A 15,433-nucleotide genomic window follows, 5' to 3' on the forward strand; every position below is an offset into this window, starting at 1 on the left:
AACATTCTTAAAATTTTTAGTGTAATACTCAAACAGGAAGCTGATACATCTAGCCTTGGCTGTAGAAAGACGAAATGTTTTTTTTAAACATTTTGTATTTTTTTCATTTTTGGCGATAAAAAATGATTCTTCGTTCCGTGAGCAAAATCCAGCCAACAGACGATTTGGGATCGCTTAGGGCATGTTACAACACGACTTCACCCAAAATTATGTCGCGTAACTCGCAGTAGTTGGTGGGTTATGACCTATTTAGTGCTGCAAAAAACGCCTCAAAACGGCCAAAAACGTCCAAGAAATGGTGCAAAATGTGCCTTTTTTCTCTTTCATCCCCCCATTCACCCATGATGCAAACAACTTTCGACTGCTAATCAAAGTGTCCTACGTACTTTTTCACGCTCTTTCTCGTCAAATTTCTTTTTAGTTTAACTTCAAATGCCTTGGCTGTAGACCCTTAGTTGTGTCAAAAATCACCTTTTTTCGATGAAAAATGTCTTGAAATGATTGCAGCTCAATCGTTTTTGCGCTATAAGCGTCGGAGAGCCCGGCTCGATATAGGAATCGAGTCAGGGCGAAATTTAGCCTTAGGGAGCTTATCTTCCCGGGTATAGGGGACCTCCATATAGATATGTACTGGTTATTTCAGGTGTCCCGAGAACACATTTGCCTTGGGTTAAGGTTTTGGGTACTCTTGGATGTAGCAGATTCTGATTCGCTACCCTCATACTGGTCCTAGTTTTGATAGAGAAATATCTGGAATACATATTACACTGTAATAGTTCCATAGTACCGGAATATCAGTATTTCAATGCTTAGTAAACAAAGCCAGTTTATCTTGAAAGACAATAAAGCGTAAAAAATTAGTATAAAAGAAAATTGAATCATTTCTCAATATGTATATTAAAAAAGTGAGCAGACCAACGGTGTTGGTTAGCTCTCAGTCCTGTTTTTGGTAAAGTCACATTATCCTAACCTTCGTTCGTGATGAATGCGGACTTCGATCATCGATTGCTCCTCACGCAAAGTGCTCGACAATCCCAGTACACTTGTAGCACTCATAGTCAATTTCAAGCCCGAGTCGTGGAAGAAATGTATTCATTGCGGGAATGAATTCTGAAATGTATAGAAACCTGGCCCCAACATCAATAGATCAGCTTAACAAGCTTTTGTCTGGCTGGGAGTACCGATGTGATCAGCAAACTAGTGTCAAATGGCAAAATCATCAATTGCTTGTCCGGTGGCGCTCAAAAATGCTCTAAAAATGCACTGGCGAGACACGGCCAGAAGCGCTGTAACCGGGAAACACACAAGAAGCAGATAGATAAAAGCGTGAGAGATCTGAACTGAGCACCAAGGTTTTCGAGGACTTGTAACGGCGTTACACGTACCCTAGTAACTGGGGCAAGGTGTGACTGCACCCAAACAAGAATACGGTATGTGGCTAGGCAGCCAGTAGTTATGCATGTATTTAGATTTTAGTATATATATATTTAGGAGAATCTAAACATTTAAATTAGGCGGTTTAGCCGCAGATAAAAATAAATAAAAATCAGTTTTGAATTTAAACGAATATTTATTAGCCATGGTTAAGGTACTAACTACTCTTGGATGTGGCGGATGCGATCCGCTACACTCGTATTGATTCTTGTAAAGAACGAAAGGTCGGCGACCTAAATTACGAATTCTCAAGCGCTAAGCTACGGCAGCCTCGCTGCAGGACCAGTGCAGAAAAATTCTCTCTCATTCGACGAGGGAAATTAAGATGCCCATGCGCCCAACCATTCTCCAAACGTTGTACCCAAAGAGCTACACGACGAGTGGGATTGGATATATACATGCAACACCTTGGTTTTAATAGCGCGGAATGGTTTGAAGCGACAGGTGTCGCAGGTGTTCGAACGCCCAATTAGACATATAGGGCGTATGGGGCTCTAATTTAGCTGTCATGGTAGTCATCGCCAAATCGGCGTCGGACCACCCTGGAGTCACAAATGGCTACTGTCTGCATGGAGGATCTTCAAACGGAGATAATGGAACTTCACTACGGTAAGGTCTTTGGGACACGTAGACTGGTAGCGGCATGTCAGACAAGTAAACAATTTTCATGGAGGAAAATGCATCGTGCATGTTCAGTATGGATTCTAATGGAATTAATGCTTTTGAAATAGCAGAACTAACTTGACAACTGGTTACGAGAGAGGTTCTCGGTTTCGTTCCTGACTGAAATGTACAAATATAATCTCTATTCATTTCATAGTGTGGGCTCAGGCCGACAAAATTTCATCTGTGCAAAGTGCACGGAAAATCCATCGCTATTTGTAGCACTTGGTGTTCGTCAAACGACTGAATCGTGATAAGATGGTATTATTTTACGAGGATGAAGCATTAAATATTCGAATACCTTTATTCCGGGATAGGTAGACCAGTTGAACAAGATTTTGGCAATGATGGGATCAGAGAATTAACGGTCAAAGGGCCGAAGGCAAAATTTTTTGTAAAGAGTATTTGCCCCGAAATGTTTTACAGTAGTGATAATTCCCACAGCTCTTCAAAAGCCATTATCAAATTTAAATCGCGCATTCACTTCACCTTGAATTGTTTATTTTTCAGTTTAACAGACTTCAGTGGTATCTATAATATCGGTCTATCATCTTTATTTCATAATCTTTCAGCCTTTCTTTTAGTATTTGTCCAGTTTAACCCTTTTCACCGGCACGGGATGTTTGAACTGTTGATAGTCACTGTGCACATCCTTAAACGTTACCTCTTAAATTTCTAACAAGATACCTATTTCTTGGAGTCTAGAAATTCTGCCCTGCTCTGTTATAAGGTTTCATGACCGTTTTTCGAGATTCACGTAGCTGAGTACTATATTCTTCTCCATGTTTGATACGAGATTATCCTACCCGACGTGAATGCTTCATGCAGTAGATGTGATGGTCGCAACATCAAATTCGCTCAAAGCAACCGTTTAAAAAGACGGAACATTCCGAGATATTACCTTTATCAATGCGCGCATCACTGGATTTTTTTGGAAATATGTCATTACCTACCTGGCTACATTGTTCAATCCGCTGTGGTATTTTTTTATTTTTGGGTACGAGCCATTCATGTTAGACAATGAGTGAAATTTATTGAACAACCTGACTTCTTATAGCTGGAGAAAAATAGGAGCACAATTTGCTTTCCTTCGTGGATTCCGTTCGTTACAGGGAAATATGTTCTTGAAATGGATCATCGGCTGGATACTTAAGTGTCAGTGCACAATAGTACAGTACTTAATCGCCAAAAAATATCTAGTATCTTCGAAAACCTTCTATGAAGACTTACGATTATACCTTCGACTGAAGATTATCATCCTTTACGGAAGCATGAAGTTGATACTTCCGTTGAAAATTTGCTAGGGTCCATCTTCTGGTTGCGATTTAATCGACCAAATCGCTCGGTCCGATGTTAGTTTTCATATTGGCCTACGTATAGCATTTGGCTCAACGATCAATTTTGGCAACGTTGATAAAGTGTCATGAGGATTGCATGGTTACGAAGCTGCACGATAGCTGTAAAATCTTCAATGATAGTGTTAACCGATGTAAGGCAGAGAGACCCATCTCACCAGCAAGCATACAATGGAGAATGTCCAAACTTTATGCCTTGTACAGAGACCTTCCGTATCCACCCTACTTTTTTGGGGAAGCGGTGGGTATCGCATTTGATGCGAAGAATAATTTTGGTTCCGCGATGGCCGGAAGAGATACCGGGAGTGAAAGCCTATAGGCGTGCTCAAGGCTATAAATCTCGCCATTCGGAGTAGGAAGAGATTAGTTTTTAAGCTGCTGGGAAGGTCGATTATATTCGCTATTGAATCAATCCGTACGTAGCATAATTTAGTGTTTGGTCCTCGCTAGGTAGATTTGGTCGGGGTCAACGCAAGAGTAGGCGACGAACTTCTCGAAGGAGCTGTCAGGCTTCAGCGGTCGCAGAGCGGCCTACCTTGTGCTCGATAGTACACCATGAAGAACGTGGTCAAAGAGATCATCTCATATAAAGTGTTTGTCTTTCAAAAAAGTGGTGTAATCAGCACATGATTTGTAGTAGATATTAACGTTTTGATCTTTGTAAAACCGTCGAAAATTCTGATTGATTGAGATTCAATTGCACTTAGGTACAACGCGCGACTGTCGGAAACAGCAGGCAGTACGCGAAGGCTTTAAGATCAGATACGATCCCACACGTCTCGAATGGGACATTACAATAATTATTGTGAGCTTTATTGAGGTTATAGACTTTGTCAGCCGATTAATATGTCTCGTCTTGGATGAAGATACAAGATTTGATATCGTCCTATGTGTGGTTTGGCTGAAGCACTACGATTCGTGGATGGAATAAGAGTTGATCCGATTTGATGCCAGTCACTTTTATCTTGGTGGAGCTTTGACAAGTCTAAATGCAATAGCCTTCACACAGGACATGGGATTACCCACATGCCTTGAGTAGAGCCTGGGAGGTAGAAGCGACAGTGATCCGTTGTCACAGGATGAGACGGTACGAAACAACTCTATATTCTGGCCCTTGGAATATTATTAGAGAACCGGATTCGATCAGCATTATTTTCATGTCTTCTTATCAAGGCTGATTGACAGTGAAAATAATTAGATGTTACCGTTTCACGAGCCAACCCCGGTGAGATTAAAGGGCTAAAGGGCGAATAAAGCTGCGAGCAGATGATTCAGGCCCTGAGGCTGAGATGAATACTCATCTTGTCAAGATATAAGGGCGCCATCGTGTGGACTAGTAGAGTGGCACAATTAAGCGGCAGAAAAATCATCTAAACCTAGCGAGTGTTTTCAAGGAGTCAGGAGATGTGTATCTCATTTTGCTACCTACGCAATAGCTCTCATTGAACTTGAAATTTCTTTCAAGAAAATGCGTGGAAGGAGCAGCAAGTAGATGAAGTGTGATGATGAGGGATCCAACAAATGTGCTAATCCCGAATAGTGGAGTGCGTTATGTCACGGACTTAGTTCCCGGAACCATACATTGTGTCACACGATATTGATCCTTACCATGGGAACGGCATGACATCATTAACTTCTTCCACACAAAACACGAAGCGGGAATGGCGAAAGAGAACAAACCCGCCCTTTCGGCAACAACTTAATCTTTAAAAAAGGCTAACGGAAGTTGGAGAGTTGTTCATGTTCTTTATTAACCCAAAACAGTCACAATTCCGACGTAAACATCCCGAAAGGATGTGATGTAAACAGCGTGAGCGGTTGTAGCTTGCTCAGTGTCATTGGCGCGTTGATGGTGGATATCATCGGCTGCGAATGAGAGATAAAAACATCTCACGAAATGGCTAGCTATGCTACAAGGTCTGTTAGATGTATAGGCGACGTTAATTTGTCTAGTGTCGCCGGGTTCAGACTGCGTAGTGCCTAACTACAAACATATAGACCATATCGTTCATAATTGTAGAGAGCATGGGGACTTTAATGTGGACATCCACATCGAGCTTTAGCGGGGTCGACTCGAGTGTATGCGCTTTGATAATCGATTTTCCATCGTACGAACACGTCTCTATGGCGCTAAAAAATCGTTCTGGGTTGCTCCAACATAGACATGTTCTACAGGCACATCCCGACCAATATCGACCGTTGTAGATTAGTCAGTGTCTCTTTTCCAAAAAGCTTGTGGAAGTGGCTTGACTCGGTCAACTACTTGCACGAAGTAGTACCAACTGTGCGGACATGTCGCAATTTCCCGCCAGTCTTTTTAAGAAATTGCCAAATAGAAAAGAAGCGCGGCAGAAGATGTGGTATTCAAATAGTAAAACAAAGTATTAGGTGGGGCCCGTTTTAGCCCCCCGAGTCAAATCATCCATTCGTGCGATCTGTGTCTCTTCGTCTTTTATAGTCGACTACGCTTTTCTCCAAGCAAATGTCGGTCAGTATATAGCGTAGTCGTATTTAAGACTCATCAACCTAAACAATTGAGAATAACTAATACTTTGGATGTGACCAGGAGCCACTTGCAATCAAAGATGCAACTCAAGGTGCACCTGCAGATTACAAGCCATTTTTGACCTGTACAGATCATGTGTTGTTTCTGCATAGCGACGTCATCACCACATCTCCCACGGAACGTAGCAAGATGGTCGCCATCCTTTGCAGAGTATAAGGCACAAGCCGAGACGGCTTATAGCGGTATCAAATGTGCTTTGGCGGCGCATCGATCATGGATCGTCACATGTCACAACAGTGACGTCACCAATTGATAGGGTGAGATGTTCAACGTACTGACCGAACGTAATATCTGTACTTTTAGAGCAATGTATTTGTGATCTCCAATGCCATTTTAACGGCCTGTATGACTGCACGTCTCACGCGGTCTTGCAGTATAAAAGACCAGGCTGCGACCGCAATGAACCGTTCGCGGTCTTAGCATTCAGTACTATTTATGGATTACTGAAGCCATATCGTGATCCCACTCATTAAAAATTGTCGCACGTTAAGAGATTTGATTCAGACGAAAAAGGTCTCTACCATCCCGTAAAGCTGAACCATCCTCTGCTTCAAACAAGCGACACTTTTCTGAACTGCTATGTGTGTCTCAATGCTAGGTAGTTGCATGACGGCATTCAGAGAGCAAAACTGAAATCTGGAATATATCACACTCAGTCGCACGCTATGACCCTCGAGAGGAGTCGACCTCCGCCAGCACTACTCGATAAGCAAGGCCGGCCTACCTTCACGCTAAACAATTTGGTGGGGTGGGGTGGCACGTGAGTGCTCTTGCCAGTACCTGCTAAAATGGAAGGAAAGTTTTAATCTAGAACCCTGTAAGGACATGACCCTACTTCGGCAAAAATATCCAGGTGTTGTGGCCGCTTACAGTCTGTCGCACCCTCGATCTTTTATGTTGTCGAAAAATGCTGAGTTGGCCTGATGCCGCGCTTATTCAACAATTTGAGGTTACTCTACTTGGGGATAAAATTACCCCTGTTTGGTAGCAGTTAAAGCTGTCGTATATACATGAGTTGAGATGTACAGCAGAAACGTGAGGTGATGGGTTGTCACCTTCACCTCCGCGTCTTTATTTCCACTGTGCACGACACTCAAAGAGGGCGTCGCCGTTGCTGAAAATGGTCTGCAAATCTCTTGATGGGTGACGGCGTGGTTCTCTCACCCTGTGGGCAAACTTAGTCAGATACCCGGCGCCACTTCCGTCAGCTTCTAGTATCTAAGGTGCATTCCTCATAAAAGTACGATTTCTCACAGCTGCTGCTGCCTCAAGTACACGCATGGAGTAGACACATGAGAATTCGAAACTTCGCAGAGCAACTTTCTTGCACTTGTTTTGTTTTGGGTGCGAGCGGAAGCCCTTCACGTGTGAGTCCCTGCACTTGCTTGACATTTGACTTCAGACGATTGGAAATTGTAGTCATGGCTTTCTTTGACAAACACTCATCTTGCGTTACAGCAAAACAAGCTGGGCCATTCGACCATGTTCAGCTTGTTGGTATCGTCGGGGGTTTTACAACGGGCTATCTAAAACTTCTCGCGGTAAAAATAGGCGCAGAGTACGAAATTCTTGTAACGGGGCGACTACGCGCAGACAGCGCTTTCCTCTAGAAGAGTGACTATATTTTGTTTAGCCGGGTGAGGGCTGGGCTTGGACAGTCATTGGGTACGTCTTGATCGGAAATCACCTCCATAAGCGCGTAAGTCGAGCGATACCGCGCTATAAGCGGGTCTTCGTTGAGCCTTTCAATTTGGTGCATGAGTGAAGCCCGCAGGAGACACGGGAAAGCAACGTGTGGGCGAAAGTGCAGACATATTGGTTGCTCACGGAACTACGCGGCAAGTAAAGTTACTTCATGTCCTTGACCCTTACACATTGGTAGATTTATATCAGTTACACCCCCGTGCATTTGTGCAGAAGTTACATCAAACTTGATTTTATTGGAAATATGCATAGATATTGGTATATGGCAAGATAACGAAACCTCATACAGGAGGAATCCGACGTTTCATGGGCTGCTAGCCACACGACTGGAAAATGATCATTCTATTATGGGAAATTTCAGCCCATATAGTAAGCATGAGTATGAGAATCGTAACTTCAAAATATTTGTATTTGAGATAGCATAGGCAGCTATGTTACTGTTACGATAGAGGCTTTTCATAACACTCAGAGCGCATTACGCCACTTCTGTTAGTTTGCAACTGCATTCTCAGCGATACAGAGCCTCTTCTGTGCAAAATGCGCGGTATCTCCGTTGCAAATACGGTCGAAGTTACTTTCCTCGTGTCTTGAACCTTAGGTCTCGCTTGAACCAATTTCAGTCGATATGTCTTCCCTGGTTCTAAACATGTTAAACTTCCAAATTGTTCTGGAACGTCGAATTTCAATTCTAGGTTTACTTCAGCAGTAGATACGGAATCTTTTTGAAATATCGAATTTGCTTAGTCGATCGGCTCTAAGATACCAGTAGCTTCCTCTACATAACACAATAAGTTTGCATCATGTTATCGAAATCCTTCTGAGCACTTGCTTTCATCTTTTCTACACAGGAATTTAATCCTCGAGCTGTAACATACCGTGGAGAATAGAATCAGTTTTCTGTAAGCTGGGGAAGCAGTCCTGTAGGCATCCCAAATTGTAATAGCAAATTGAATCAAAGCCGGCACTTCTGCTCTTTTTGTTCTTTCACAACCTTTGCCTTGATTTGGTGGCGATAGGAAAAGATAGATACGATTTCTTACAGCTAGAAGCGAATACGATGAAAAATTCGAATGGGTAACCATCAAGATAGTCTGTGTCAGCTCTTCTCACTTGGTTTTGGTGGCTGCAAAGATGTCCTTTTACAAGTAAATGTAGGCCATGGCTCACACACCTTTGGAGGCACACTTTAAAACATTTGACTGCAACAATTTTAATTCCAGTTTAATAGTGGCAAGATTATCAATCGCTGCTTCACTTATAGAGATATCAATAGCTATTCGGATTTTAATGACACGGTTAATATCGCTAGCAATTTAATTAAGCCGTCTAGTCCTGCTTTTGCGTACAAATTTTGTCCACAAACAACAAAATTAACTTTCAAAATTGGCTCGATTTTTTACGTTTGACCACCCATCTGTAGCAAAAAAAATGTTGTGCTAAATACCTGCAACTGTTTGCAAACTTCCGAGCTAACCATCTCAAAAACTTCTGTAGCAAAGGGTCTGCGATCAGTGAGATCCACACTTAGATGACATAGTTGATTGTTTCGAGATTTTCTCCTCCACTGCGCTGGAAATATGATCCAGCGTCATAATAGTGCATGGCAATTAGCTGACTATATTTTCTTGTTTTTCAGAGAGATCCGGTAGCATGTAATTGTGTAAAGAAAACTGGCTTTTGTTTGTAGACTGATTTATAGTTAATCCACTTTACTTTCTGTTCCTTTTGACATCAACACCGGTTCACATTCTTTAAAATGAACTCTAACACAATCCGAAGTAAGTCGATATATGATGCAGGCTTGGCAATGTTTACAGGTAGCATACTGTGCTTTCGGTCGTTGCAAGGAGTCGGTAAATTAACTCCAAATGTCATCAACTGTTCCTCTCAGTTTTTAATTGCAAACTGCTGCAACATTAACGCACTCCCCAGCTAGATCAACGGCGGACTTGTCAAGGGAAAGGTGGACAGAGACATAATCTTCTTCAGGGTCTGTCATTGCTCAAGCTTTCAAGCGGGTAATTTTGTTGGCCAGCATACTGTGAGAACCATGTTTGTGTGTGACCAAAGTTTACAATTGACCAGGAATAGTTGTATAACCTCAGTTCTGTTATGTTAGAATTTGAGGCACTTACCAGGTTAGGAAGGTTTCGGGCTGACTGACCATAATAAGTGTCACTTTATTAATAATCTCATTTTCCAGTAAATCAACGACTTTCTGGAAGTGATCAACGGACAGTTAAGCGTGTCAACTGATTAAGCCTTCCTCACTCACTGCGTCTATACGGACGAGCAATTCTCAATACACTTCGTAGCACTAGTAGTCATTCAACGCTGACTACTTCTTCGATGGATGCATCTTTGGTTAATGTCAACACTACAGGAGGCGGTCACCCTCGGATCAACAGGAAAGAAAATTTACTCTCAACCCACTCGCACTGTGAGTGTGTGGTAAAGCTGCGAGCTCTAATTGAATATCACGCGATTTTCGACATGCGCTAATGATACAAGAAGCAATGGATCAGCGCTTTGCAAATTTTTTTTGCGCATAAGCAAAGATTAGTGGGAGTTTTGTCCAAGAATATACCGACGACGCTCCGTCACCTCCACTACAAGTGGCAGTACCACCGTCAGTTCACGGTACGTTCCGTGAAAATCAAGGTGGAAAGCTTCTACGTAAGCAAAGATGAAAATTTCGTGTCTCGGCAGCGAGAAATGGACATATCAATTGCGATGTCTCAAATTGGTGATGACCACAGTAAATGTGGCTTTCACCATGTCGCATTTGAATGATCATCAAAATCAAAAATTGGGCGATGACATGGGATGTCAACCGCCCTGGCTACTTTGCCACATTGCAAGAGTTGAAATAGGCTATGGCGTCGATGTTCCTTCCACCAAATGTGCATTCCGACACTAGTCGGAATTTTTGTCATGCCGCCAAGACGACGACACATTGTACGACTATGTACAGAAGCTTTGTGACCTTCGTGCCAGTATGGCAAGCAAACCACTGCCAGAGGCAGTGATGGTAACTGTGTTTATGAAGGTACTCACTCATGATCCTCCTTAAACCGAATTCTTCCACCAGAGTCCGACGATTCTGGGAGATACAATTATGATTGCATTGCTTGGTAAGAACTGTCAACATCAAGCACGTGGGCAATCGGTCAAGTCGATTGAAGCAGTGGCTGCTACCACTGAAAATCCAAAAGCAAGTGATCTTAATGTGGTGCCTGTCCGAAGGCAGCAAACCTGCTGTTAATGTCAACAATTTAGTCGCATCTGCTGTGATTGTCCACATGGGAGATGAACCTCTAAATATGGTTCTCTCCGAACGTTCCAAGCCACGTGGTACCAATATCATGAGACGTTCGGAAATTACGGTATCCAATAGACGCAGGGCGGTCTACTGGGGTAGTAATAAGTACTTGCGAGTGTGGTAGTAAAATCACTCATGAGGGGTTAGCTTTCAAAGGATCGTTGACGTTCATTAACGAGACGGTCGAGTGATCTCCTCGTGGCCACAGCGAGTGTGAAGGGTAACAGTCGTCCGTTTAGAGTCTTGATTGAATCTGGCTTGTTGCGTTACTATGTGCGGAATCAAAGAGTTGCTAAAAATAATTTAGTGTTCTTGGATGCGCTAAATAGAAGTAGTGACTTTATCTCAGTGAAGTCGACCAATGGTGCGGTGGTCACCGCGAAGAAAATATGGTTGATCCTCAACTGAAGCTTAAAGACTTCAAAGTATTCAAAGTCCTCAAGATGGACAAACGTTTGATTTGATTTAAGTATAACGTGGTTTAAAAAGCATGAGCCATGGTCTGATTGGCGATCGAGTACGATTGGGAGTAGCTATCCCGGCGTAGGTAAAACTCTTGGGACATTCACTTCGCTCCAGAAGAAGCGCTCAAGCGCTCGATAGTCGTATGTTGGTGGAAATGATCCACACTTCATTGATCTACGTCATGCAATTGATATTCCCCAGATTATGGGAGATAAGGAGTCGTATGGAGTGTCCAGAGTGGTTACTCAGGACGTGTGTCGATAGATCAAGTGGTAACCAAAACTGGCCACTTGAAAACGAATGAATCGTTGGTGTGTATGGTGATTCGTCCAACGAAAAGAATTTATGAGCCGAAAAAATAACGTGCTGGCTGACGCATTGTGTCGTCTTGATTATGAGCTAAGCCATATTAGCGTTATCGAAACAATGTATTTGATATGATACGTCGAGCGTGTGTTGTGTATAAATAGTGTGATCTGATTATCAAGCCACTCTCATCGAGTAATATGGAGCTCGGTTTCACGCATTCTGGTCACTTGACATTAGTACTGCTCGTAATGGCCCTTTTCACTATGTAGTTGCACATGGCGACGAACCAGGGGTAGTGCTTCTTCGTGTTGATGGTTTGAAGTACAATATATTGTACAAGGCGTATGATACGCCGATAGTCGGCCACTTTGGCCGTGAGAAGGCCTACCAGTCTCTCAGTACCCAATTTAATTGGCCCCGCATATGCTAGTGTGTGGCACGATACGTGAAGACATGCAATGTCAGTCAGCGCGTGAAGAGTGCACGGCACACGCAAGTGACACTGCAGAGCCTCTCAGTTCCTATTGATCTTTTTAGATTCTTCCATTGATAGCTGGCCTGTAAGCAGATCCAGCAATAAATGCCATTTAAATGGACCAGTGCCTCTGAACCAAAAAGACTGGAAAAGATCGTATGACAGGCCAAAAACTTGCGCAAGAACAGTGTATAGTTCGCCGACATATAGCAACCCTACATCAATCTTCTATAAAACGGGGTTAATCTTTGGTTTGGTTTGGCGCAAGAGGTGGCATTTAATGCTTTGTATAAACGCTTGGAGTGTGATAGATGTTGAGGGCTTTTTACTACGCAGTGTATACCTTTCTTATGATGTAGGTAAAACAAAATAGAAACTTGTTCCATCTTTATCTTGATTTTAACACACAAACTCATATCATTTTATGCAGCCGGGCTGCCGTAGCTTAGCGCTTGAAAAAGCGTAATTTAGGTCACCGACCTTTCGTTCTGTACTAAGAATAAGTACGAGTTGGCGGATCGCAATCCGCTTACTCCAAGAGTAAGTATTGCCTTACTCAAGGCTAATTAGCTCTTCCGCTTATAATCCAACACTGATTTTTATTTATTTTTATCTGCGGCAAAGCCGCCTAATTTTAAATATTTAGATTCTCCTAAATATACTATATATAGTAAGATCTAAATACATGCATAACTACTGGCTACCTAGCACCCGTACCGTGTGACACACACACCTGTTACCAGGGTACGTGTAACCCTGTTGCATTATATCTATTTCTTTGCAATCGGAGCTAAGTGTTTTCGAGAGGTTCCTATCATAATATAACAACGGGATTCAAGTTAGATGACTTGAACGCGATGCACATTTGATATGGTTTACTTTATGAGTCATAATATATAGAAATATCTATGCAGTGTGGGCGTTAGCTTATAACACTCAGTTGAATGGACGGGTATTAGCCGGAACTTCTTTTTTAAGTACTGAGTGAGCCTAAAGAAAAAAGTATATACAAATACAGTGGTGGAAAGTACATATTCAAGCAGAAGCTTGGATACAAATTCGGTCAATCCACAAAAGTATTTGACTATAAATGCGGGACCAGCTGAACTGCGCAATAAAGTGATCTGCGACGGCGAGCGACACGAGTTGGGCCATACCAGACACTTGACACCCACAAAGCTGACGGCGCTTCGCGTGTATAGCTTTATTATTGAACATTGTAAAACAAATATATTTAGCCCTGGCTTGAATTGGACCTGATTTCACATGTTAATCTTATATCTGAAACGCAGCTAGCTATCTCAGTTTTTATACGACTTTTAATTACGGTTCTGATCGGACATATGAACTCATATTATGTGCGTAAACCCATTGAATGAAAATTCGCTGCATAACAGCGCCACCATCACTGCACTTGCGTCAGACCTATCAGTTTAAACGGTCGTTGGTACGATTATGCTATACCGAAGCACTTTGCCTTTCATGCATCAAACCATCTCGAACACTGCCTTTGTTGCAAACGTACGCATCAGATACCAATTGTTAGGCCTGTCGTCGAAGTGTACTTTACTACAGTATCGATCTCCAGCGATTGTGTGAGAGGAAAACTTGCAATTTTGCAATATGTTACGTTTGATAAAGCAATATTGGATCAAGTGACCAGTTTTTTTTACGTGCGCATCAGAAATGATATTTTAGCGCAAAGACGGACAGCGAAAACTTGAGTAGGGGACAATAGACGCGGCAAAACCTGTATTGTGGTAATAAACTGGTCTTCCGTGAGCCATTGTAACTATTGATTGGGTTCGACTGAATTGTCTCTGCCAACTGAGACAACATCGTGTACCACAGGAAGGTAATATAAGCAGCTGCAGGGTAATATTCGTAGTATTGATAGAGTCGACGATAAATGTGACCAACAATCTTGGACTTGATAGAGGAATAGTTGCTTGGGGCATCATTATTACAAGCACACTATGCTGTTGAAGATCTGACTGCACCCATTACGATGCATGTAACCCAGACTGCTATGCAGCAAATACAATAGCTACATATCAGGTCACAGCCAAAATAAAGTCACGCAAGATGAAACGACTGTCGTCTTTCAGGAAAATTAAAGCATAAAGATTTAGGATCTACTTCTCGACTATCAGCCATTCTATTAATGATGTCTCTTTTTACTTGTAGTCATCGGAAACTTGATTTGTAACAGCCTTTATTCTCTCAGTTTATGCTCAATTATGACATATTGCAGCTATGGTCACGAATAAAACTAACCCCTTTAGCGTAGAGAAGGCTTTATGTGTAAATTTGGCGCCGCTGATGCGTCAATTGCGTCGTATGATATTTTACTACCTGCATTAGTGCTTTGTCGAACGATCGAAGAAAACTTAATGAATCAGCTTCAAAGTTGGGGGAGCCCAAACATTACCGAAACGATTGATGAAAAAGAATTCAAAAGGAAATGTAAACAGTTTGAGAGTAATTGCTATCACTGGACCGAACGATGCAGTTTGTTGCTGTGACCAGATAGAATACTGGCACACCGTATCTTATGGTCGATTACCACAGCGTTGCACGAGCTAGTTGACAAGATTTCTTTTAAAGAAAAGGCTAAATCACTTTATGACTGTGGTACTTAGAATAACTATCACTTGCCTGTTTGCGAAAACAAGTTATAGCTCTTTTGCACAATATAACTCTTTACGTCTTGTATTATAATTAATCTGCGTACACTCACGAGATTCAGATGGAGATGACTAGTAGATTTATATTATGATGCTTTTAACCAGCATATTATGCAATTCTATCGAGATTTCGCGCTGAATTGCCTTTTTGTGTTGGTTAAATTTTGATATGGCTCGTGAAAATGTTGCAAATGATCACTAAGGCAAGGATTACAAGGATGCTTAACGAGATTTCTTGTCTAACTCTATGTACCCTCTGGAGGTTTTTATAACTGTCTTCGTGCTAATGTCCAACCAGCGGAATTCCTGTCAAGTCTTTACCTAAACATAAAACGCAACCATTCCTACTTGTGGTAGTATCAACTATTAACATTGTGATGTGCCAAGCATGTGTAACTGTTAAAATTACACCGCTGAATGCATGTGGATGATTACGGATGCTGATTACGGACA

General features: G+C 42.1%; 2 protein-coding genes across 2 annotated transcripts; both read left to right on the forward strand.

Moving 5' to 3' along the window:
- Positions 1-1,832: 1,832 nt before the first annotated feature.
- Positions 1,833-2,047, forward strand: PHALS_07008 (uncharacterized protein; the record flags this gene model as incomplete). Its single annotated transcript, XM_024720403.1, has 2 exons — positions 1,833-1,887; positions 1,950-2,047. The coding sequence occupies 2 exons, from the start codon at positions 1,833-1,835 to the stop codon at positions 2,045-2,047; spliced, it is 153 nt and encodes a 50-aa protein (XP_024585605.1).
- Positions 2,048-14,593: 12,546 nt separating this feature from the next.
- Positions 14,594-14,935, forward strand: PHALS_07009 (uncharacterized protein; the record flags this gene model as incomplete). The annotated part of the gene is made up of 2 exons (XM_024720404.1): positions 14,594-14,759; positions 14,823-14,935. 2 exons carry the CDS (start codon positions 14,594-14,596, stop codon positions 14,933-14,935), a joined length of 279 nt encoding a protein of 92 aa, XP_024585606.1.
- Positions 14,936-15,433: the final 498 nt, after the last annotated feature.

Source organism: Plasmopara halstedii (genome assembly GCF_900000015.1).
Source record: "Plasmopara halstedii genome assembly, contig: Scaffold_3060, whole genome shotgun sequence".
NCBI classification, from domain to species: Eukaryota; Oomycota; class Peronosporomycetes; order Peronosporales; family Peronosporaceae; genus Plasmopara; species Plasmopara halstedii.